At 33.8% G+C, this 25981-nt stretch overlaps 1 protein-coding gene across 1 annotated transcript; it reads left to right on the top strand.

The window, feature by feature from the left end:
* Positions 1-17806: 17806 nt before the first annotated feature.
* Positions 17807-22667, top strand: LOC132560982 (beta-1,4-galactosyltransferase 4-like; the record flags this gene model as incomplete). The annotated part of the gene is made up of 7 exons (XM_060225689.1): positions 17807-17975; positions 19416-19651; positions 19922-20112; positions 20653-20775; positions 21136-21231; positions 21688-21826; positions 22163-22667. Coding segments are annotated over 7 exons (966 nt in total), but the record flags the coding sequence as incomplete, so codon positions are not given.
* Positions 22668-25981: the final 3314 nt, after the last annotated feature.

Below are 25981 nucleotides of genomic sequence, written 5' to 3'. Positions count from 1 at the left end.
ATATTGATAATGAAACAGTACATCTATAGCTCTAGATGTTTAAAAACGGAATTATCTATTCATGGTCTCAAGAATCTAATTAAGGAAACATATTGTGTCCAGAAATTCATAGCTACTGGAAAAGGGAATCTGGTACTGGATGAGTTTAAAAAAGTATGGAGGAAATGGGAAAAGTTAATTGAGATTGTGTTTCTAGTATGTGGTTATACATTCCCAGGCAGCTCCCTCCCCTCTTAATTTCTCTCTCTCTCTCTCTTTCTCTCTCTCTCTCCCTCTCTTTCTCCTTCTGAGATCTATTCCTTTTATGTAGTTATGTGTATTTGTTCTGTGTTTTTTGAGTGGGTGAAGTATGAGTGATAATAACATGTAAGAATGTTTGTATAGGTGTAGTATAGGTAAAGAATGAGTGAATATGTATACATAGTGGAAAAATGAGTGAACACATCCTTCAGGGGAGTTTGTATAGGTGTATGATATATATATGAAGAATTAGTGAAAATGTAGTGTATGAAATATAAGTGAATCAATCTTTTATGAGTGTTTTTGTTATATAAATGAGGTGCAGGTGAAATATGAGTGAATGTAGTATAGGTGAAGGATGAATGAATATATCCTATATAATTAATATACCAGTTGGGAGTGTTGTATAGATGAAGTGAAGGTGATGTATAATGTAGGTGTATGATGAGTGACTGAAAGAAGAAAAGCTGAATGGGATATAAAATATAAATGAGAAAGTGTGGTAAGTTTATTGTCTTGCAGTGTATCCTGTTTGAAGAAAAAAATAAAAAGTTACAAAAAAAAGAACTGGTTGCAATATTACATCAGGATGTTGATGATGGTGATGATGTTGATATGACATAAAACATGCATGTGCGCTTTACTTTCGGATAAACGATAGAAATTGAGTGAGAACGTGATCCTTGAATGTTGTGTGACGCCGTTGCAGTGTTGCTGTGAGGTAACAAATATACCTGAGTTGGTATCACAAATAAACCAAATCATACGCTGATGCATATAGGATCTTACATGGATTTCATTTGGTATGAGAATTTGAGAAACAAATTTAAGAAATGTTTAGATCACCTGACACGAAGGGCAAAGTGAGTTAATAGCTTCTTCTCAAAAACCAATGGGCTAAATGTTTTGATATTTGTCATGCATGTTCCTTGGATGAAGCCCGACAAAGTTCGTGATTTATATTCAAAGTTACAGGGGCCAAATTTGTTAAAACATTTAAACGACTTCTCATGAACTGAAAGGCCTTGGTGATTTATATTTAGCTGGTACGTACCTAGGATGAAACAAGGCAAAGTTTTCGAAAAGAAATTACCTCGCCTTATATTAAAATTCAGAAGGGTCAAATTTGTTAAAAGCTGTAAGTGACTTTTTCAAATCAATCGATGCAAAAGCATGGTGTTTGGCTGAATGGTTTCTATGATGAATCCCGACAAAGTTTACCAAAATAAAAGACCTTACCATTGTTCAAGGTCACAAGGGTCAATGTTTTTAAAACATTAAAACAATTCCTTCTGGAAGGCTCGGAAGCATGGTTGTTCGATGATAGGGTTCTAGGATAAAGCCCGACAAAAGATTTAGTCTGGTAAACCAAAAGTCCGAGAAACATGATATTTGGTTGAAAGGTGTTTCTAGCTCAAAGCACTACAAATTTCGAAAGAATAAATAAAATCTCACATTTACTTAAAATCGAGGCCATGACTGCCACTGTTTAGAGGTGATTATGAGAAGCTCTTTGTTGTTGAAATTAGCTAAAATTGATTGGACGTGCCCACTTTAAATGCCAATGATGTATATGTCTATGAATTTGTGATATGATCACCTATTCTATTTTCGATGAGCATTGAACACCAGGTGAGCGAACAGGCCCATCGAGCCTTTTCTTATTTGAAAAGCGGGCTAAACTGATTAATGCTATTAAATGGAAACATTTTTAATACATTTGTTGTCTTGTGATAGATTTTTTCAAGCAAATAGTTTAGGAAATGTACACTACGTCAAACTTGAAGTTATGTCCGCTCCTTATCTATAATTTCCATTTTCGCTTACAGCACAGTGCCATGTCTGTGATTGGGCAACGCCATTTCATTATCGAAAGTGACGTCACAATCAGCTTTAATATCACATGTGTAACATGCTAACTTAGGCCATGGGTGTATTCACTGAATTAAAAGGTAATTCTATGATGAATACAAATATTTGGTTTATCACTGACAAGGTTTGATATGAAGTACCAGTATACATCTAGAGATATACCAGAGGAAATCAGATAAATAGATAAACGAGAATGAAATATAAAAGATAAATAGATATGGTCAATAAATCAATTTATTACATTTTTGCTGTAAAATACAATATATAGGAAGTTATCAAAGATCATTATGTGTGGACACGGTCACGGGTACTGTATTCAGCCAAAATATTTTGCGATTTCGGCGTTATTGAAGTACCTATTAGTCCTACTATTGAAATATGTAATACCATTAAATGGGAAATTATTAACTGTCTTTTTGATATACATATCTAAATATAAATGACATTTCAATAGCATCATGCTTCACATCCTCGTTCTGAATAAATAAATAGAAATAAATCAGTAGATTATAGATAACAAGCCCCGTCTGGTGAATTAATTTATTTGATTAAATAATCGCCATATGTCGCATTACGCTAGTGTGATTTGAACCGTAATTATACTTCACTTGTAAAAACAAACCTTTGCTTTAGGTTTTAAATTAATCAGTGAAAATTTTTACTTTCCCGACAGAACTGATAGTGATAATAATTAGAATGTTTATATTTACAAACAATCATTTTTCTCTCCTGGTCTTTGATTGTATTTACATGTAGCCATGCATTCCCAACAACTAGAAACAATATATCAATCGATTGACAGACTGAAAATCAATACAAAACGAGCTGTAGATAACCTTTATAATGTTGTAATCGAATGCACACACGTTTTTTGCGTGCTGATCTAAAGTTTGTATAGTGGGTAAGCGAACACACTTATAATGCGCTGACATGGTTGTCGTAACATGTGCGATCAAAGGTGAGCTTCAGACCACGTTTCCTTGGATCAAAGGTACGGGAGGCTCAAGAGGTGGGGGTCATGTCTATTGGGTGGTTAGCTGTTTACCGTTTGTCTGGTGGTTTTACCTCGTTGGTTTTCCGCCATCATCCAAAACTATATTTATCCCCATAGCGGCGTCGTCATGAAAATTGTACAGGTATTATTGCATTTGTTTAACCAGAAAAAGACGTGATTTTTTTTTATTTTCAAGTGATATGTAGGTATGAAGTCGACTAACAATTAAAATAAAATGTTTATTAACCTTTTCTTTTTTTTATCTGGCAATGTTTATTGACCTTTTATTGTTTCCGACCATGTTTATTGACCTTTTATTGTTACTGACCATGTTTGTTGACATTTTTATTGTCACTGACCATGTTTATCGACCTTTTATTGTTACTGACCATGTTTATTGACCTTTTATTGTTACTGACCATGTTTATTGACCTTTTATTGTTACTGACCATGTTTATTGACCTTTTATTGTTTCCGACCATGTTTATTGACCTTTTATTGTTTCCGACCATGTTTATTGACCTTTTATTGTTACTGACCATGTTTATTGACCTTTTATTGTTACTGACCATGTTTGTTGACATTTTTATTGTTTCTGACCTTGTTTGTTGACATTTTTATTGTCACTGACCATGTTTGTTGACATTTTTATTGTTTCCGACCATGTTTGTTGACATTTTTATTGTTACTGACCATGTTTATTGACCTTTTATTGTTACTGACCATGTTTGTTGACATTTTTATTGTTTCTGACCTTGTTTGTTGACATTTTTATTGTCACTGACCATGTTTGTTGACATTTTTATTGTTACTGACCATGTTTGTTGACATTTTATTATCACTGACCATGTTTGTTGACATTTTTATTGTTTCTGACCTTGTTTGTTGACATTTTTATTGTCACTGACCATGTTTGTTGACATTTTTATTGTTACTGACCATGTTTGTTGACATTTTATTATCACTGACCATGTTTGTTGACATTTTTATTATCACTGACCATGTTTGTTGACATTTTTATTGTTTCTGACCTTGTTTGTTGACATTTTTATTGTCACTGACCATGTTTGTTGACATTTTTATTGTTACTGACCATGTTTGTTGACATTTTATTATCACTGACCATGTTTGTTGACATTTTTATTGTTTCTGACCTTGTTTGTTGACATTTTTATTGTCACTGACCATGTTTGTTGACATTTTTATTGTTACTGACCATGTTTGTTGACATTTTATTATCACTGACCATGTTTGTTGACATTTTTATTGTTTCCGACCATGTTTGTTGACATTTTTATTGTCACTGACCACGTTTGTTGACATTTTTATTGTTACTGACCATTTTTGTTGACATTTTTATTGTTTCCGACCATGTTTGTTGACATTTTTATTGTTTCCGACCATGTTTGTTGACATTTTTATTGTCACTGACCATGTTTGTTGACATTTTTATTGTTACCAACCATATTTGTTGACATTTTATTGTTTCCAACCATGTTTGTTGACATTTTATTGTTACCAACCATGTTTGTTGACATTTTTATTGTTACATATCATGGTTCTTGACAGTTTTATTGTTACTGATCATGTTTGTTGACCTTTTTTCGTTACAGATCATGATTATTGACATTTTTGTTATTTCTGAAAATGTCTATTGACATTTTTGTCGTTGGTCCTGACCAGGTTTATTAATTTTTTTTATTCTTTCTGACCATGTTTATTTACATTCTGTTGGTTCTGACCATGTTTATTGACATTCTGTTGGTTCTGACCATGTTTATTGACATTCTGTTGGTTCTGACCATGTTTATTGACATTCTGTTGTTTCTGATCATGTATATTGACATTCTGTTGTTTCTGACAATGTTTAGTGACATTCTGTAGTTTCTGATCATGTTTATTGACATTCTGTTGTTTCTGACAATGTTTAGTGACATTCTGTAGTTTCTGATCATGTTTATTGACATTCTGTTGTTTCTGAAAATGTCTAATGACATTCTGTTGTTTCTGACCATGTTTAGTGACATTCTGTTGTTTCTGATCATGCTTATTGACATTCTGTTGTTTCTGATCATGCTTATTGACATTCTGTTGTTTCTGACCATGTTAAGTGACATTCTGTTGTTTCTTACCATGTTTGTTGACATTCTGTTGTTTCTGACCATGTTTGTTGACATTCTATTGTTTCTGACCATGTTTGTTGACATTCTCTTGTTTCTGACCATGTTTATTGTCATTCTGTTGTTTCTGATCATGTTTGTTGACCTTTTAGTATTGTTTCTGACCAGGTTTAGTGACAGTCTGTTGGTTCTGACCATGTTTATTTACATTCTGTTGGTTCTGACCATGTTTATTGACATTCTGTTGTTTCTGATCATGTATATTGACATTCTGTTGTTTCTGACAATGTTTAGTGACATTCTGTAGTTTCTGATCATGTTTATTGACATCCTGTTGTTTCTGACAATGTTTAGTGACATTCTGTTGTTTCTGATCATGCTTATTGACATTCTGTTGTTTCTGACTATGTTAAGTGACATTCTGTTGTTTCTTACCATGTTTGTTGACATTCTGTTGTTTCTGACCATGTTTGTTGACATTCTATTGTTTCTGACCATGTTTGTTGACATTCTCTTGTTTCTGACCATGTTTATTGTCATTCTGTTGTTTCTGATCATGTTTGTTGACCTTTTAGTATTGTTTCTGACCAGGTTTAGTGACATTCTGTTGTTTCTGACCATGTTTATTTACATTCTGTTGTTACTGACCATGTTTAGTGACATTCTGTTGTATCTGACCATGTTTATTGTCATTCTGTTGTTTCTGACCAGGTTTATTTACATTCTGTTATTTCTGACCATGTTTGTTGACATTGTGTTGTTTCTGACCATGTTTGTTGACATTGTGTTGATTCTGACCATGTTTAGTGACATTCTGTTGTTTCTGACCATGTTTAGTGACATTTTGTTGTTTCTGACCTTGTTTCTTGACATTTTTAGGTCACCTGAGCCGAAAGTTCATGGTGACCTATTGCCATCATGATTTGTCTGTCGTCGTGCGTCGTTATCTTTTCACATATTCGACTTCTTCTCAAGAACCGCTGAATGGATTTTGACCAAACTTGGCACAAAGCATTTCCATGGGAAGCCGCTTCGAGTTTGCGAAGAAAAAGGGCGTTGGCCCAATAGGGGCCCCAGGAGGGGGAAAAGGGGGTAAAATTAGGTAAATCTTTAAATAAATCTTCTCATGAACCAGCAGTCAGATTAAATCCATATTTGATATTTAGGGTCCTTATGGCAAGGTCTACAAAGTTTGCGAATGAAAAAAATCGGGCAAAAAACGGCCCCACTAGGGGGCACTCAAAAGGGTCGAAAATTCAACTTTGATCGATTTCAACCAAATTTGGTAGACAGCATCCCTTAGTGAAGGACATATGAAATTAAGTTGAAAAAAGTGATAATGTCCCCTTTGCGGCCCATAAGGGGTGTAAAAGTGGCCATATGTGAAAACCTTCTTTAAATGACTTATTCTCAAGAACCAGGGGATAGGTTTTGACCAAACTTGGCACAAAGCATCCCCATGGGAAGCTGCTTCAAGTTTGCGAAGAAAAAGGGCGTGGCCCCAATAGGGGCCCCAGGAGGGGGGAAAAGGGGGTAAAATTAGGTAAATCTTTTAAAAAATCTTCGCATGAACCAACAGTCAGATTAACCACTGGGTTGATCATGTCTTAACTTGATACGAATGTTCTACACAAGGTCCTGGCAAGTGTTTTAACTTTTTGGGGCGATTCAAAATCCAAGATGGCCACCCTGGCCTCTGTTTGGCTAAGACATTTTGGACTTCATCTCAAGAACCACTGGGTGGATCATGTTCAAACTTGGTACAGATGTTTTACACACGGTCCTGCACAAGTGTTGTTACATTTTTGCAACATTTTAAAATCCCCAGATTATTGACATATATTCCTCAGGTTACCGTTAAGGCCCCTTTGACCTCTTTTTTCGTTACTGATCATTTTATTTACATTCTATTGTTTCTAACCATGGTTCTTTGAACCAGGTATTTTTAAAGAAAATTACTTTTTACGAATGGCCACCATTTGTGGGGCCACGCCTCTGGGCTGTCGGCCGTGGTCAAGTGGTTTCTATAATAAAGATTAATCTAGTCTGATTACACCCCTCACCCTGGTATGAAAGGGTATTATTTTTGTGTAATAAATATCTTCTGGAGCATAAGTATACTAATGTTAGATAACAGGTAGGGCCTAGATATTATGGTATGTGTGTATTTTGTACAATCTTGGAGATTTGCAGATTGTAAAAACTGATGGTGGATTTTTCATTCCCTGAGGTTTGCTGTAACCTGCAAGCTACGTTTTAATTAATGCGAAATTGACCTTCTTTTTTAAAAATATATATATTCAAATTACCAAACTAATCAATATAGTCGTTGACACTTAGTTGTGTCCTTTTTTCTTATTATAAGGACTAGATGATTATAATTTGTATGAATTATTGTCTATTAACGGGTTGATAAAATGCTGCCGGTAATAACGTGTGCAATAAACATTCAAGGTATTTTGTACCAATATCAACGTTAGCAATTCAAGTCATATCTATAACATACAGGTAACACATGAATACCATATGGTTTATTAAAAAAACATAGAGAATTTCTAGTTTTTATATTCATAAGCATTCACTTGCATTATTGTAATATTTGCCCTGTACATCAGTTATTCATGTTTTACTAACAATGGACCTATTCTTATATTTTGAACACAATTGGTTCTTTTAATGCCGCGTTCCATATCGACTAAATCTAGAATGAGTTTTTTATGACTAAGTGAAACGTCATTCAAATGAAATGGTGTACCGCTGTCGTCTCTATGGCTACATAATTACTTTTGTAATATTTCATCAGGGACCCGAAGTTCATTCACATTGCAGCGTAGGTGTGCATAATGCAATGAAAAGCAGCAAAAACATTTTATAGTTAATTGGGTAATTAAGATGAGAGTATGACAAATTTCTTTTAAAATTTGGTTTCAAATTATTTATTTTGACTAATGGGTTTGGAGCAGACATTTTTAACAAGTGTGAATAAGTGAAAGAACGTTTTTGAGAAATCTACTTACTACTTGAAACCAATTTTCTTTTCTTAAAATCAGTTCTAAAATGGTAGAATATTATATCTGCCATCTTTAAAATTTAGTCATCTGAAGCCCATTTTGATGTGCATGTAGTTATCTACTTCCATATTTTATAGCTGTATCTTTTTGTCAGTGTAGGAGCCAATAGAGGGAAATAATGCTATATTTGTCACAATAAACGTGAAGCAAAGAATATATTCTTAGAAGGCTAATGTAGCCAGATTTTCCTGTACATGTATATAGATTTCCCCCGAAAATGTTGATAATTTGCAACAATACACTGACCTATAAACCTGACAGCTGCTACCAAACAGGAACAGTTCCTGGATCATAAGTAGCTTGTACGTTTTAAATGCATTCAACTGTAAAGGGCGTACTATGTCAGCTTACCGGTTTGAAAGTCTGAAGGCTGATGGCAGTTCATTTTAGGTGAACTTACCTTTAGTTTACCTGGCAATACAGGATCCCCTGCAGCTCCACGTCCTGAGGTAGTATGATATGATGATACTGTTATTTTCGATGATAAATGAAAGTATTTTACAACAGGTCAGAAAATTGGAATTTAACGATTTTTCTCTATTATAGAGAGAATATTACACGACGAAAATGCTGATAATATGTTCTGAGTTGTCAATGTCAGAAATTATTTTTTATTTAATGAAAAATATTTGAAATAAGAATTTATACCTTTATATGTAATAGATGGGTGGACGTAACTTGGACAGTGAGTGTTTCATCAAGACCTTATAATATACGTTTGTAGTACCATATAGCGAACAGATTTAGATATCATCCTATTTTACTACATACACGTGGATACAGTAGCGATACTGGGACAGGATGACTCCAATACTGTGACAAAGTAAACAAAAGACCTTGTAAAATCTTTATTCATATACAACACGTACGGGAAATTGTGGTAGAAATGTCTTACCACAATGTTTAGAAAAATGTATGTTGTGTCAGACAGTCCATGTAGTATCAGGTGAGGAGGTCACTGAATAGTTTCCACTGTACTTTAGCCTGTCGCTGAAATGCGATATGAATAGGACTTGAGTGTTATAAACTATATATTACACTTTGGTCGCTTCTCAAACTTAACCTGACCATGCAGGATGCTATTGACAATATATAAATGTTAACACGAACATATGGTGTCCAAATCGGTTACAGACATTGTTGTGCAGCCTGTGAAATATCTCTTTAACAAGTACTTAGAACCTTGACATGTGATCAGACTCATTGGAGCAGATCTGCCCTACTACTCAGTTAGCTTCCTCTTTAGAGTTGTTTTAGATTAACCTAAGATACTGAGGGTTTTTTTCCTGTTGTAGTACTTGATGCATTGTATTTTATTTGGTATTTTTTTTCCTTAATGTGTTTTAAATGATATTTACATTGACCATGAATGACCGGATAAGCAAATATTTAGTTCCAAGTACTCCCTGCAACAATAAACAGGAGTGGGGAGTCAGGCATATCTCATATAAAGGGAAGTATGTTGCTTGATCTTATCTTGTACACTTTAGATTGAACTTTCCGCATCAGAGTGCGGTCTAAATTCAACCTTTTGGCACGTGTCATATAACATTTCTGTAGCTGTTGTGATGTGCCGTATTATTTACACTTTTAAAATCTAATGCCTTTAGTCTCACATGCACAGCCGAGTGATGACATTCATTTATCTATATCGTTTTTCTAATTTCAGTTTCCTTGTTCATGATAATGTAAGAAATGTACAACAGAAAGCCTTGAATCATGTTGTCATTGATAACATCGCATACATTATTCCACATTCATTTTAATCATGCTTCTCAACAGCGATTGCACAGTTACCATGTCACTAAATTGAAACAGCTAAATACACTACGTAGTTCGCCATCTTTAAATTATCTAAATTATTTGTTTCATTATTTTAAAATTCTTATTGGAACGTGTTGACACGGAGTAAAGATGTTACGACTTCTTTACATGGTGGCTATACACAGCTTTATCTAATCCCCTCCATCTAAACATTCACGATAAGAGGAATACAATTTACATGCAAAACTACCTCCGCACAGAAGAGTTCCTCTGTAACAGGAAAACACATGAAAGCAGTCTACGTAATTTGAATGGATCTAAATATCTTCGTGCATAATGTACATAAAACGATACCTAAATAACGCTTTGGTTAGAATGACATCATTTCAAAAATTCATTAATCCTTTAGGAGACTGGGAAACGCACAGGTGAGTTAGTTTTACGGTATATTCTGATCTGTTCTTCCGTTTGTTAATTATAATGCAGGCGTGTAGATGCTGTCTGCTGTTTTACCTGTGTACCGTGTAAAGGTATACAACAGAATAGTTATACTAATAATGGTGCTATGGCGTTTATAAAACTGGTATATTTGAACCGTGATCATTGTGCGCAATTTATACACAAGACCCACAAGTGAATTACACATTAAGAATGTTATTTCGTAATAGAAACATGAATAATGTATAAAACTGAATCGTGCAGATATTTCTTTCTCACTCCTACTAAGGCTGGCCAAGTCTTGTGCAGACACGCTGTGAGTACTGTATTTATAAATTCAAGTACAACATAAAATCGAGAGGATTGTTAACGACCAAAAGAAATAAGGATGTTTAAAGGCTACCACTCAAATATATATATTAGTTTTTTAACGGAAAATTTCATTGTTAGCCATATTAATCTTGTTATCCAGAAATCGCCTTAAGGGTTAAAATTACACATTCCATATTCATGTGGAGTGATATCTTTAACAACCCTTGTAATGTATTCAGTTACAAAGCCTTTTTAGCTAACCATGCAGTCATCCCACTAGGAAAGAGAACTATATACCTGTTTACAGTCTGTAATGTATTTTACTGGCCGCAAATAAATGATACTGTTTTAAGAGAGGGCAGTATATATATATTTTATTCCCTAGATGATTTATTTTCACGAGGTAGAACATGGTAAGAATGACTATATTCTTACCTTTTACAATAACACTAGTGCCACCGGTAGATACAATACAGGCACACAGTTGCGAGGCTGTATTGATCAAAATGTCGACAGCTGTAAATAATGAAGAGAGCTGGGTTGGTTCGCATATTCAATGACACCGAAGATATTAAATACTGAATGAACATGTCATCAAAATCTCCAACTGTAAATTATAAGATACTACCTATGCATGTACAATTTATGATCGGTTTATATCTTAACACAATAAAATCATCAAAATGAGATCAACTGCCAAAAAAGTACTAGATTTGCGATCAGCAACAGATGTAGTACAAAGTTAAAATCGGAACAGTAACATTTGAATTCCCCAGCTTGCTTTTGTTTGATTTGTCTTTCGGCATCTCTTTGATTTTCCTCGAGAGCCTGCCATCACTGGCGATTTATAAAAGGACCATAAGCTGTATGATACAGTCAGTGATACTAAGGTTCGAATTCTTACGCTCTATCGACCCTTTTTATATCGGTCTACAGTTAATGAACGTCAGAAAATAGTACTCATTGCCCCCTGGTTGTCACTAGGAGCATTGGATATGATCCATAATGACTGGTTAGTCTGTGCTTAATGTAATGTGACCGGGTAAGGTGCCGTTCTGTTGTGTGTGATAACACTACAGGAGCGTCCATCCATGGCTCCATTATCCATGATCATCATTTTCGAATGTCACTGGCTGTGTCAACGAAGCAACACCCACAGGAAACAAACATTTACGTTATGTTACGGAACGATTGTGAAACTGGGACGAAGCACATTTAAGTCAGAAACATTGGTTTGAAAAATTCAATACGGAACGATTGCTGGGTAAACGTTGAATTCAGAATTAGATACAGCGGAACAAAAATCATTTTAGATCTGTTCATCAAATTCCAATTCAATATCCGCTCCATCTCAGAGAAAGTAATGGAACCTGTTATTTGACGGGCCATAACTCTGGGAATGTAATGGAACCTGTTATTTGAGGGGCCAGAACTGTTGGAAAGTAATGGAACCTGTTATTTGATGTGCCATAACTCTGGGAAAGTAATGGAACCTGTTATTTGAGGGGCTATAACTCTGGGAAAGTAATGGAATCTGTTATTTGACGGGCCATAACTCTGGGAAAGTAATGGAATCTGTTATTTGATGGGCCGTAACTCTGGGAAAGTAATGGAATCTGTTATTTGATGTGCCATAACTCTGGGAAAGTAATGGAACCTTTTATTTGAGGGGCCAGAACTGTTGGAAAGTAATGGAACCTGTTATTTGAGGGGCTATAACTCTGGGAAAGTAATGGAATCTGTTATTTGACGGGCCATAACTCTGGGAAAGTAATGGAATCTGTTATTTGATGGGCCATAACTCTGGGAAAGTAATGGAATCTGTTATTTGATGGGCCATAACTCTGGGAAAGTAATGGAACCTGTTATTTGAGGGGCCAGAACTGTTGGAAAGTAATGGAACCTGTTATTTGAGGGGCTATAACTCTGGGAAAGTAATGGAATCTGCTATTTGATGGGCCATAACTCTGGGAAAGTAATGGAACCTGTTATTTGAGGGGCCATAACTCTGGGAAAGTAATGGAATCTGATATTTGACGGGCCGTAACTCTGGGAAAGTAATGGAACCTGTTATTTGAGGGGCTATAACTCTGGGAAAGTAATGGAATCTGTTATTTGATGGGCCATAACTCTGGGAAAGCAATGGAATCTGATATTTGACGGGCCGTTACTGTGGGAAAGTAATGAAATCTGATATTTGACGGGCCATAACTCTGGAAAAAATGAGTTTATTGAAACCTATGAACAACCAGACTTGCAAGTCAGTTTAAATGCTGTCTAACCTTGTGCAATAGGCTCTTGTGCAAGTCAAAGGCATTTGCCAGGTCCAGCTATACCTTGTTGCCCGACACAAATCTTCTAAGAAGGTTTGAAAGTTCAAATAGTTTCAGTAGTTTTGAAACAGCATGCAGAATTCAAGCAAGTTTTCAGTTACAATTGGTGGTCGCTTAAGGAAACAACTGGAAATGTGTGCTATAGGTTCACAAAGCTCATAATAGTACATGCTTTTTTTTTATTAAAGATATAACCTCAAACGTATACTATTCCATGGTTTATTGATTTTCGTGTTAGTTTATCTTCTCATGCTAGCACATATGCCACTAGACTCGCGTATCTATGGCGACCAATGCTTGACCTGTAATCATAAAACCACTTAAACTTATCTGTATGAATTTTCAGAGTAATGGACAATAATGAAAAAAGTGTTTGATATGGGCATCGAAAAGAATATAGGATAGTGTTATTACCCAAGAAAACGTAGCGAAGCTCACTTAATGGTTTTGGCTGATTATTGTGACTGTTCCGTTTAATCTTTTAACGATCTTTAATATTTATTTTATTTGATGTTTTCCTGTTGTTGTTTGTTTATACTGTGGTTTGAAAAATTGTGATTAGAAGGATAGACATGGAAATAAGTGGGGTTTTTCATCGTTTCCAAGATCAGGACTAAAGATTCAACTCTGCAGTTCTTGTTTTCCTTCATTGTAAGGTCACATGGTTCGGAGTGCCAAATGAGCGTATATCGTGGCATGACGCCTGTTGTCCTTAAGTCAGGATTTTCATTACAAATTTACAAGTCCAGACGACTATATCGGATACTTGGTTGGTCTTAAGCACCCTGAGGAGAAGGGGGTCGAATGTTGTATTTAGTAAAGTGTCTGAACACCCGCTGTGGTTTAATGTCTACCGCTGAGCTAGCGGTATTTTAAAGTATGATTTACATTATGCTTTATTTGCTTTTAAAGGGAATGAAAGTGGGACAGATAATATTCTAATCGATTCCTTTCACACTACCTTGCCATGTAAAGAAATCATTGACTTTCTATTTCCTGTTATGCACAACAAGCACTGTGGGATCATTAAGTTTCGTGGTGAATTCAGCTTCATTGATTTCGTGAGTACTCTCAATAAACGTGTGCATCTGCCCACGAACTGTTAAAGAAGTATAAGCAGATTTATTGCGCTATATTTATTCACGAAATCAAATGTCCACGAAAAAGTTTTCAGCCATTAAAAGATATGATTTGAACAGTAACTTGATTACTTTTCAGCACCCTATTCAAATAACCTGTCGTCTGTTCTTCAAAAATTCTCTGCTATTGCTGTTTGAGAAGTACTTGACGGTTTCCCTTGGTCCCTAGTTATTCCCTTCTGGTTTTGGGACATACATTGTATCAGATGCAACAAACTGGCTGGCAGGCGGCCGTCTTGGATTTTACCAATGAATATTTGTTGCCACTCTTTTTTTACAGATTGGATAAATCTCAAATTCCATATGCAGGTTTTCCTTGGTTTCTGATTTTGCCCTGTTAATGTTGGAACTGATAAAAAGAATTGAAAATGGCTAACATGTGAACATCTTGGATTTTGACAGTGAAAGTTTGTTATCGCAAATTTTTGTTGAGTACTGAATGAATTTCTTTTCATGTTTAAAATGTGGGCCTCCCATGGTCCGTAGTTTTGCAATTTTAATTTGAAAATCTTCACAAAATGTTGTTAATACTTTCAGTGATCATTATGTTAATTCAACGGATTTCGATCTTTAAGTTTTGATCTAATACCCGACTCGAGTATATGTCGATAATATTGTTTGAAATTAAAGTTGATTCTACCGAAACTCCGAGTTGGATTGGGATGCTGCTAGATAACGTTCATCTCACCTGTCGTTACTACATGTAATTGACATAAGTGACAAATTACCTGTTCCCAGCCTACATCCTATCGTGATGCCCTGCCTGTGGATGCTAAATGGTTTGTTTGACAGCACCAGTTTTAAGAGTCTTTCGAAATTTCACACCTTCATGGTTCATAACAGGAAACAGGCCTGGATGAGAGGGAGATGGCATTCATTTCCTTTGTTTTTACTGTCACAGAGCACTGGCTCTAATCTTTAACGACGGTATCCATGCGCTAACTGCTGCTCCACGTAACGATGTAAGAATTACCAGAGTGAATTCACACCTTCATGAAGGGTTTGGATGAAAGAGATTCAATTTATTTTAACTGTCCTGGAGGGGAGGGGCTGGGGGTGGGCTGGTAATCATTTGACACTCATTTGACATTTCATATATAGTGCATATATAATACATACTAATTGTTCCACATCCCTATAGGCTCCAATAAAACCGTACATAGCCACAAGACAACATGTTCTATGCGTTGCGAAGAAATGCCATAACATATGTGATGAAAAGAGACACATAATCAGGGAGGTACATTTATATACACCCCTGACTATAACTCCTGGTTGAGTGTACTTTTACGAAATTGTGATATTCTTACTTTAGGTTTTGTTAATCACCTCGTTGACTTTGATAATGTATATCAGTTCTCTAAATTTGTATTTTAAGGTATGATATGTGGCTTCTGTAACATCTAAGTCCTGATATTTCCTTGTACTGTCCATTGTCTCTCATAAATATAGTTAGTTATTGCGCATTAACACATTTAAATAACTTAGCTTGTTGAAGGTCAGTGTTTTTGTATATGATTCCAACATCTATTCAAATCATTATTAACGACATCTATAATCGCACTCAGGCCTATTCATTTATGTTTTTAACGCGATTTGGTATGTGGTTTAGTGTTTTTGTAATAGGACCTCAACGTGCTTTTAAATGTAATATGGTGTTCTTATATAGGATGTCTTCGTTTGCTTTGACCCCAGTAATACAGAGGAAATTCCGATATTGTTTAAATGTTTGGCTGCTTATTGGTCCTTATATCTGTCGGGACCAGACTTGAGACCTTGTGATCAATAGTCTTGGTAGATAACTTCTGTACTTTGTGACCCCTGCTGGAAGTATCAGCGATTGAAAAGTGTTAAGTAAGCCATGATTTTCGTTAAAATGCGATAAAATAGAGCAATACTTCACTTGTCACTTTATATAAAGACACATCTAGATGCAAATACTCATCTTTAAATAAAAGCGGGATAAAGGAAAGTCAGAACTGTCAATTGTTTGATGTGCGATAACAAATCACCCATGGTATTGTTGATCTTCTCATTAACTCACGGCAGAAAAGCCCTGATTATGTAGGCTTCCTTTCATCAAACGCTTTGTGTCGCGTGGTAATGAAATCAGCAGAAAGGGAATGGTGCTTCAGAGAGTATGAAGACAGCTGATGAAATGGACTTCAGCATTTTGTGCTGAAATCTCTTTTTAGATTCTAATCAGATAAATTCACCAAACAACTTTTCAGACGGATCTATAATTGTATTTTTAAATCAAAATAAAACAGTAACTGAAATTTTGAAATGGTAGGCAGTTTTCAAAACCTAAATAATCTAACATGTTTAGAAAAGATATTATCAATTTGTTATTTGTGTCTGTAACGTACCATCAACAGCCTAACAAAGTGTACATTTACAATATTATCAAAATCAATCAACTAGACGGAAGTTTTTTGATTTTCAATCAATTGTACGTTCAGAAGATTCTATTATTTTCTACTCTTTTAAATATGTTAATTATTTGTTTAAATACCATGTCGGATAATTTACATGCTGATGGTATCAACAGAGTTTACTAGTATCCAATGAGTTAATGATATGTGTCATGCGACACGTGTTGTCAAAAAAATCAACACGTATACATTTGGCAGCTATATTGCATTTGGCTACCTAAAGACTGTTATCCCTATTTCTTAAGAAGAACTGAATGGATCTCTCCCAATTTGATATGTATGTTCCCTTTGGTCTCTATCGTTTGATTTTGGGATTGATCATAAGAAACAAAATAGTTTCTTATCATTGAGAGCAAAAACAGAGAAGATAAAGAATAAAAAAAATCCAATTTTCCAAGAGCAAATAAAGATGAAACAATGCTGGAAGCCAAGATCCCTATGGTATCTCTTGTTTTTCACACTGATTGAATTATGGGATTAACGCATCTCTTATTCATATCTTTCAACTTTTTATGATTTTACGATCTCTGCTTCTAAATTTCCACCTATTAGACTCCTGACAGCACTAATTAGTCTTGGACACATCTCTGGCGCATTTAATTAATTATTAGTTATCTGTCAATGATCATCGCTATATAATATCAAAAGCCATAGATTAAAATGGGATGTATCCATACTCCATTTCTTAATGTCAAAATTTGAAATTATTAGAACATTCCTCACTAGTTATCCAGTATCTGTCAATGATCAGCTTGATATTTGTGTGACTTATTATACCATTTTTTCTTTCCTTCTTAATATTTCAATTATCTCGACGGGACTCGTTACAGAGAATTTTTTTAGATTGCATTTTGTAATCTTTTGATGTGAACAAGTGAAACATGACATAGTTTTAGATAAATAACTACGAAATCAATGAATGTATCAAAAAGCTCTCAATAATTGACTGTTTATGTATAAAAGAACATGATACGCTGAAGTTATTCAGAAGCTCGAAAATGTCCGTGTTTTAAAGCACATTTTTTTTAAAATCTTAAATTACACATTATGAATGTATGTGTTTGCACAGGTAAAGGTGAACCAACTGTTTGGCGATGAGACGGAAAAGGTTTATTACAGTGGGAATCTTCATTCTGACCTGCTATTACATTAGTGTGACATTCAAGGAATCATTCTATGTCGTCTTTGGTCATCCCAATTTTGTCATCGCCTATCCACTGGACAATCTCGACTCGTGTCACCAACGTCTTCCATTCTGTAAGTATGCAAACCAACTCATACCATCGAGTACTTTATTTCTGTAAGTATACATACCGTCATGAAAGTTAACTTTCCTGTCAGAATACATACCGACTAATATCAAAAGAATAGATTAAAATGGGATGTATTCATACTCTATTTCTTAATTTCAAAATCAGTGAGCATGACTCCTATGCCTCCACACTACGTCTCTTGTTCCAACAATATATGTAGAGGTTCACAATTTCCGCATGCTTTTGAGATTGTTAGAAAATTATCAAAAGTTCTTTAAATGTGAACGGTAGCACTGAATAATGTATAAACATCAACTCAGCATTATTCAACCCCTAAACGGGCTCGCCTTTTACCTAGACGACTGGAGCTTGATTCCCCAATCGGACATGAAAAGGTATGGAGTCACCGCTCTACCGTTGGTGCGCGTTTGCTTCCACTGTAAAACTTTTCGCACACTTTACAATTCCAATATATTTCATGATGTAATAAAGAATAGCTTTAACCAAGAGATTATTTCTAATGAATAATGCATATCATAATATGTATGTATAAACTTATTTAGATGGTTATCATAGCTTGTTTTCTCACATATTAAGCGTAACACAAAACATGACATATCATGAATAATCTCGGTACCCATAAAACATCTATTATGTATAAGTGACTGTTTAAGCTCAGGGGGGATAACTCGTATCATCACGGTTAAAATTACCTAAAGCAACCTTGTGTAAGCACTGAATGTTTGGTTGCGTATTCTGTATTACATTGGCTCAATGCCGTTCCATTCGGTTCAGGATGTTCATGCAGCTAACTTTTAACAAAACGAGAAGTAGAATAATTCTTTTGTTTAATTGTTTAAATATCATCTTTTAGTGTTCCAGACAAATTGGCATTCTGTATTGCCTTGTGTTGTATATATGTCAGAATTTGTTCAAGTTGAAGGATGAATGATGTTATTAAGTGATTAATCAGTCTATTGTTTTCTTTGCATCAATTGAAATCTGTTTTCTTTTGCTCCTGTCTAAGTTTTTATTATTCTCATTTTTGTTTATGTTATCGTCGGCACAATTTTCATTTTTAAGTCATGACGTAAAACCTGAAATATAGTCAAACATATTCTTATTTGGAAAATTGCATGATAACGATATAATGTTGTATTTAGGTATTTGTCTATATGTAACAGTTAGCTTGTTTGCAATTTTATCTTTTATCTAGTATATTGGCAGTCGGAAAGGGTAATGCGTATTTATAGAAGCATGAACATTGTAATTGTACGACCACTTTTACAGTACTTTTAAGAAGTGTACCCTCGGATAAGTTATATATATATATAAGTAAGCACATTTGACAAAAATATAGTTATGTCATTGTTTTAATGAATTAATCATCTCTCCCATAGTTATACTGTCATATTAAACGTTGATATTTTTGTTTTCATTAAAGTGGAACGACAAAAAGTGGACGAGTCTGACATAACCATTGACATTTTGGAGGAGGTTTTCGGAAATTTAAGCTTACCTGGTGGTCACTTCCGTCCTAAAAAATGTCCAGGTTTGGGAAGGACAGCCATTATACTACCGTATCGAGACAGAAGGAAACACTTAGTTCAGTTCCTTTTTAATGTACTGCCCAAGCTTCTTAGACAACAAATTGACTTCACTATTTTCGTAGTGGAACAGGTAAATGTCTAAACCTTAGTGTTTACAATTATCTCCCTTGTATCATACTTTTTAGATATTTTGAACTCATGCGAAAGTTTCAAAAGCCATAAAGAAAATTGGTAAAAATAAACATTTTCTTGCTTACATTTTAACTCTCATTGGAATTGAATTTCTGTATAAAAAATTTATACTTTTTATTCTCAGACCTATTCAGTTTTAATTCGTGATATTTGTTTTTGTGTTGTTTTTAGTTTTTCCTATTTTTTGTTTTTTTTTCGTTTGATTTAGAGTGAAGGTTCCAGCTTTAACAGGGGGCTGATGAGAAACGTTGGTTTCGTGGAAGCTATGAAAACTGCCTCATATGACTGTTTTATCTTCAACGATGTGGATACGGTCATTGAGGATGACCGCAACATTTTCTATTGTAATCCAGATATGATACGACATTTGGTGTCCGGTATTAGTAGGAATAAGTATAGGTAACATTTCAATTATTCATATGCTCATATACGTGTATATACCTTACTATGATATGTTTATACATATATATATATATATATGTGTGTGTGTGTGTGTGTGTGTGTGTGTGTGTGTGTGTGTGTGTGTGTGTGTGTGTGTGTGTGTGTGTGTGTGTGTGTGTGTGTGTGTGTGTGTCTTACTGTCACTGTTTCTGTTACTATTTGCGTGGCGCTTTTTGAACAATGACATGGGCAATTTACGAACAGATATTATTATGGAGTGTAAAGTGTAATATAAGCTTTTTTAAAATGTCGCGCCTAGGTATAAGGAAATCTGACTGCCTTTACTCAATAAATTGAAATGTTATGTATATTATCCATCTGTTTCGAACAATTATTGAATGTGCTCCTTTTTGCAAACCACATTTTACTTGCATGATCCACTTTTGATACACTAAATGTATTGATGTCGCATAAAACAGACTATATAACTGAAATTTAATTAGCGCAATAATACATAATCAATTTGCTAGTATGGCTTTAATAATTCATTTCTTGCAGATTGCCTTATCAAACACTCGTAGGTGGGATCATTGGGTTTACACCGGAGCAATTTCAGAGGATCAATGGTTACTCTAACTTATTTTTCGTATGGGGTGCTGAAGATGACGATTTATACCGAAGGTAGGTGACCATGCCCTAAATCTACTTAATCACGCTTGACTGATTACTGCCTCCGTTTAACAAAGCATACCTCCAAAGAGACCACGTGTGATTTTCATGGGATTCTTTTTTACTTTGATGAACTATTCCTTATATAATCATTAGCAGAAGAACATTCTTTACCATGCCTTTATTGCTGATTAAAGAAGTTCACTTAATTCGTTTTAATGGTGACATTGGCTTTTTAAAGGAGCTGCTAATTATTTACTCAAAATTTCGTTCACCGTTACATTCAGTATATTCAAAGTGTATTTAAGATGTATTAAACAAATCAACGTTTGCATAGATAAGTTCAAGATGGGTGTTCGATATTTCTTTTAGAATAATTGATGAAGGTTACCTCATAGAAAGACCTCCAAATCCTATAGGAAGTGTCACTACACTCACACACGTTGCAGATCCGGTTTTAAAAGCTAGGTAAGTAACCGTACCAGATTTATTTGTTATCTGCCTTGATTTAGGTACGGAACCTAACATCGTGTAAATACAATGAACTGCGAACTTTAAGTGCAATTTACATCAGCTGCACAACTCTTAATAGAATAAGTTTCAAGTTGTAACATTGCTGAATTATTGTATGTTATACGCGTGGAAAGTTATTATTTAGAGGACGACAGAACTGTATAAGTCTAAAATATTATTCGAAAATCATAATGTACTTTGTAGATGTATTGAAAGTAGACATTTTAAAAATCACACTTTTTCTCAATTGCGAATTTCATCCCGTAGTTGTCACAAGAAAAAGATGTAGTGTGTTGTTTTCACCCTAATTTCAGTCAGGAGAAGTCAAGTTAGAGTCACTGTTGTACTTAGCATAAATGCATGCATCACTTTCTGATGACAACACCATCTTGAATATGTACTTATTTTCAGGTTAACTATATACAACTCTCTGGAGGGCTATCACAAGTCCGAAGGACTGAATACTTTAGAATATAAATTAATGAACTTCAAGAAAATGAAACTATACACCTGGATGTATGTAGACGTAAACGAGCATATCATCAAAAAGGTAATACTACAGTTGCATAATACACGTTGAATAATATAATTTATTTCTTAATGTGTTATAATGAAAGCGTTCAGTTTTTGTCTTTTATTTTCCTTTTTCTTTATTTATTTTCTGAATTCAGTTTCCTTTTCATATCTGTTAAACGAAGTAATTTAAGTGGTGTTCATAATGATTGCAAATCAAGTGTAAATTAATTTGACGTCAAAATTTGTTATGATTATCAAAATTCAAACACTGACAACTACTTTTGTAGTAAATGCAAACTGATCAAACTGATCAAATACTTTTTTTTCGGGATAATTTGTTGTTAAATGTTATCTTTCTTTTCAATTTCAGAGATTTTTTTAGACATCAGAGAAGATACGGATATACTATTACGTCATTTGCAAGATATCATCTGTGATATGTAAATAAAGTATATTATATTGATATAGTTTAATATAAACCATTACATGAGATTTTGGGTATATACAGATTTATACCCACCAAATGCTATTCGTACCAGTCATGAATAACACGGCAATATCATTATGACGTCATATTTAAGATTGACTGACTTATTTGCTGTACAAAGACTTTTTTGAATATTTGAAATGACTCGTTTGGTTTTCATACGGAACGTTATTTTTCGATGCGATTACAAATATCCCATTTATTATCAATAATCATTGAACTGTAAATTTCAAGATGGGGGATTGTAATTTTGGGCAGCGATATAGAGCTTTGTTGTGATAGCATACGTTCCCGAAAATGCATTTCAAGTAAGAGTATCTATCCCTATTTTTGGTTACTCTTAGTATTAATTTATGATTGAATTTGCATTTTTATTTCATTTTCAACATTAGGGGAAACACATGCTTTTTTTCAAGCATTGATTAGAAAATATCGTATTTTTGTGTCTACTTTCATATGAATTAATCGAAGAGTGATTAGATTATCAAAATACTAATTACTTAAAGTAAACACATTTATCTTTTATTTAGAAATCGTGTCAGAAATAGTTTTATGTTTGTCTTTTTACCGTGTACAGATGTGAAAAGTGTTCATGTCTAATCTTGGATTCTTGATTTTAGAAAAGTCATTGCAAATACCAAAACTATGAATGATGTTATACACTCACTGGACTAGCTCTTTGAAATGAAAGATTATTCTTATACAAGTGATTAAAATCGCGTAATGTTGACCACCTCAATTTCATTTAGAAAAGAAATAGCCTGTCAAAATTCAGCTAGAAGAAATAGATTCTTGTCAAATGTCATGCTAAACGAATCCGCAATAATTACTTTTTGTTAAAGGTAAGGTCCAATAAGGCAGGCGAAGATTTCCATTTTTTTTTAATTTTTGTAATACTAACTGAAAGTTATATTCATTCATTCAGTCAGTCACCTTTATTCATTCATTCAGTCACCTTTATTCATTCATTCAGTCAGTCACCTTTATTTAATCATTCAATCATATTCGTTTATTCATCTATGCATCATTTAGAATTCATCATTCTGATCTATATTTTAAAACATAATATTAGTTTCTTTATAATACTTTATGAGAAGTAGTTATGTCTTAAGGGATGGAATGAATATTTTGATTTTCACAAGTGTGTTACACGAGCGAAATATACCAGTATGAAAAATATTCACTCCGTCAAACTCAGTGACATTTAATTATGAAAACTACTTATATATTTATAACTATTATTTTATAATTTCATACCTTCAATATCTGCTTCTAGGAGCATGATAAGTTTTCAACGTTACATATGTTTTTGTGTATTTAATGCATGTTTTAAAGTTGAAAAAAAAAGTATTTTGATGATGTCTAAATATTGTATTCTCTTCAAACAACTTAAATCATACCACATGACTTTGTTATAAAGATATCACATAAATTATTACTTTATGATATATTGTTAGATTTTTAGTGATTAGCTGCAAGACATCGTTATATGTGTGTTATATGTATATATGTGAAATACGCAGGATGAATATTTCGATTTTCGCGTGTGTGTTTCACTAGCGAAATATATGACAAACATTCATCCCTTAAATTAATAAATCTGGTTTTCATTGAAAAAAGTCAGGACTGCTGTAACTGATTTGTTTCTAAGTATATGCTAACAAAGTTATATATCTCGTCTCTTAAATGAGACAAACATGATTTATTCTTCATTCATAATACATTCCATACTATCTGATAACTTTTATATTTACTAACGAATTTTGGATGAATATTTTGATTTTCGCTGTTAATGTGCGAAATATATGACAAATACTCGTCCATTAAATGATATATTAATGTAGACTAATAAATTTTTACTGTTCTGTTAATTTTTGTTTTATCAATATGTACATGATCATATAATTTCTACACCAAAGTTTTGAGACAAGAAGTGCTCTCATATTAGTTTTTAATAGAACTAATGATATTGTTAATCTCCGCCCATCATCCTTTATTCAAAGGAAAAGAATCTTTCTCTGTGTTGAGCTATACTGACGGTATTCGACACGAGGAAGGACTATGTGATAATGTGAATCAATGTTATGATATGTCAAGCAATGGAATTTCAGTATTGAAATAATTTGATATATTTTTTTCTGAACTCTAATGAAAAGATCTCTACAAATAGTAAGTTAGTAATGTTCCCCCGAGTTCTACAAACTACGTATTAATGCTAATTAAGATGAGGATGGGACGTTAATCGCTATTATTATGCAAGCAAAGGTCGATTTTTCTGGTTTAGCTCTGAAATGTTTTGATTCATGTAATGTATAAATTGAAACATAGACTGTTTTCATAGTATTCTATACTGGTTTCATAATGTTTAAATCGAGTTAAAATATTGCATGTTCCAAGTTTTATTCTTTACTCTAACTCATTCCTTTCATTTTTTTTTGTTCGATTGTTATCAAAATCACGTTAAATTATCATGATTTTTTCAATTAAAAATCTTAAAATTAAAAATCCATTCCAACTATAAATTTCACGATAAGTCATATCGAGAGAAATAATGTCAAGATTGCAAACATTTTAATATTGACTATCAATTTCAATTTTTGTTTTTGTTTTCGTTTTTGGAGACGTTATTTTCTGCACTTTAAAAGACACTACATATAACAAGTACAATGTACCGTATCGTCACGTTAGTTTGGTCACGCTTAATAAACCACGCCAACTACAATGGAAACATCTGTGATATCTATGGTTATATAGGATGAATGTGATTTTATGATATTTTTTCAGGAATTTATACAAAAATCATTAACGTATCCTTACACAGTAAACGCGTACGAAGTGTTAAGTAATTGTTCTGTGCTATTAAGAATGTCTCGATACTCGTTGTATATGAAAGAAAATATGAGGAAATCCGTTTTACATTTAAGCTCATAAATGTCAGGGAAATGTTGCAAGTAATAAAAAAGTTATTACTGATATGAAATCGTGTGTATGTATGCAATTTTAAGTCAACCTTATCATTAATATAAACGTTATGACTGTCTACTGTGAGTTTTTGAATATAGGAATGTAACATAAATGAGAGGTATGTGACAGGTTAAGATATCATGGATGTTGTCAGTGTGAATTTACGTAAAAAGGTGCACGTAAGAAGATACTATATCAGGCTATTATTGATAGGAATTCTGACGTCACTGACTGAAAACGAGCACTATGTTTAACAGCGTAACAGATTACATCTTTCCTGAAATGACATCAATATCCCAAAAACGTCACAATTCCCCAGTAGAGTACGTGAATATTATCTACAGTACATATGTAATGTTTGCATAACTATTGATATACATTCCATGACAAATTCATTATATTACAATGATGATATTCCACAACTGCAAATAATATGTGGGAATAAAATTAATATCCCATGTGTGATGTGGATAAATTTCAATCAACATTATTGTTAATATTTCCTACGGGTTGAGATATTGTTTCCGCTAATACATACCACTTCAATACACTCTATCCCGTGTGACTTTCCAAATGATTGTGTTTGTTTCTGTTTAAGAATGTTTAATAGCAATTGTATAGATGTTTAATGAATAGATGTTTCTAATGCACAAATATATTTTACCTTAACTTAACGAAATTATTATTAATATTGTTCTAGGACGTAAACAGCAAAAGGACAGAATGATGGACTGACAG

The sequence above is a fragment of the Ylistrum balloti genome, unplaced genomic scaffold (assembly GCF_031769215.1).
Source record: "Ylistrum balloti isolate Yb309-2 unplaced genomic scaffold, AGI_CSIRO_Ybal_v1 Utg371132, whole genome shotgun sequence".
Lineage (NCBI taxonomy): Eukaryota > Metazoa > Mollusca > Bivalvia > Pectinida > Pectinidae > Ylistrum > Ylistrum balloti.
The sequence above is the reverse complement of the archived record's forward strand: the minus strand, read 5'-3'. Positions and strand labels throughout refer to the sequence as shown.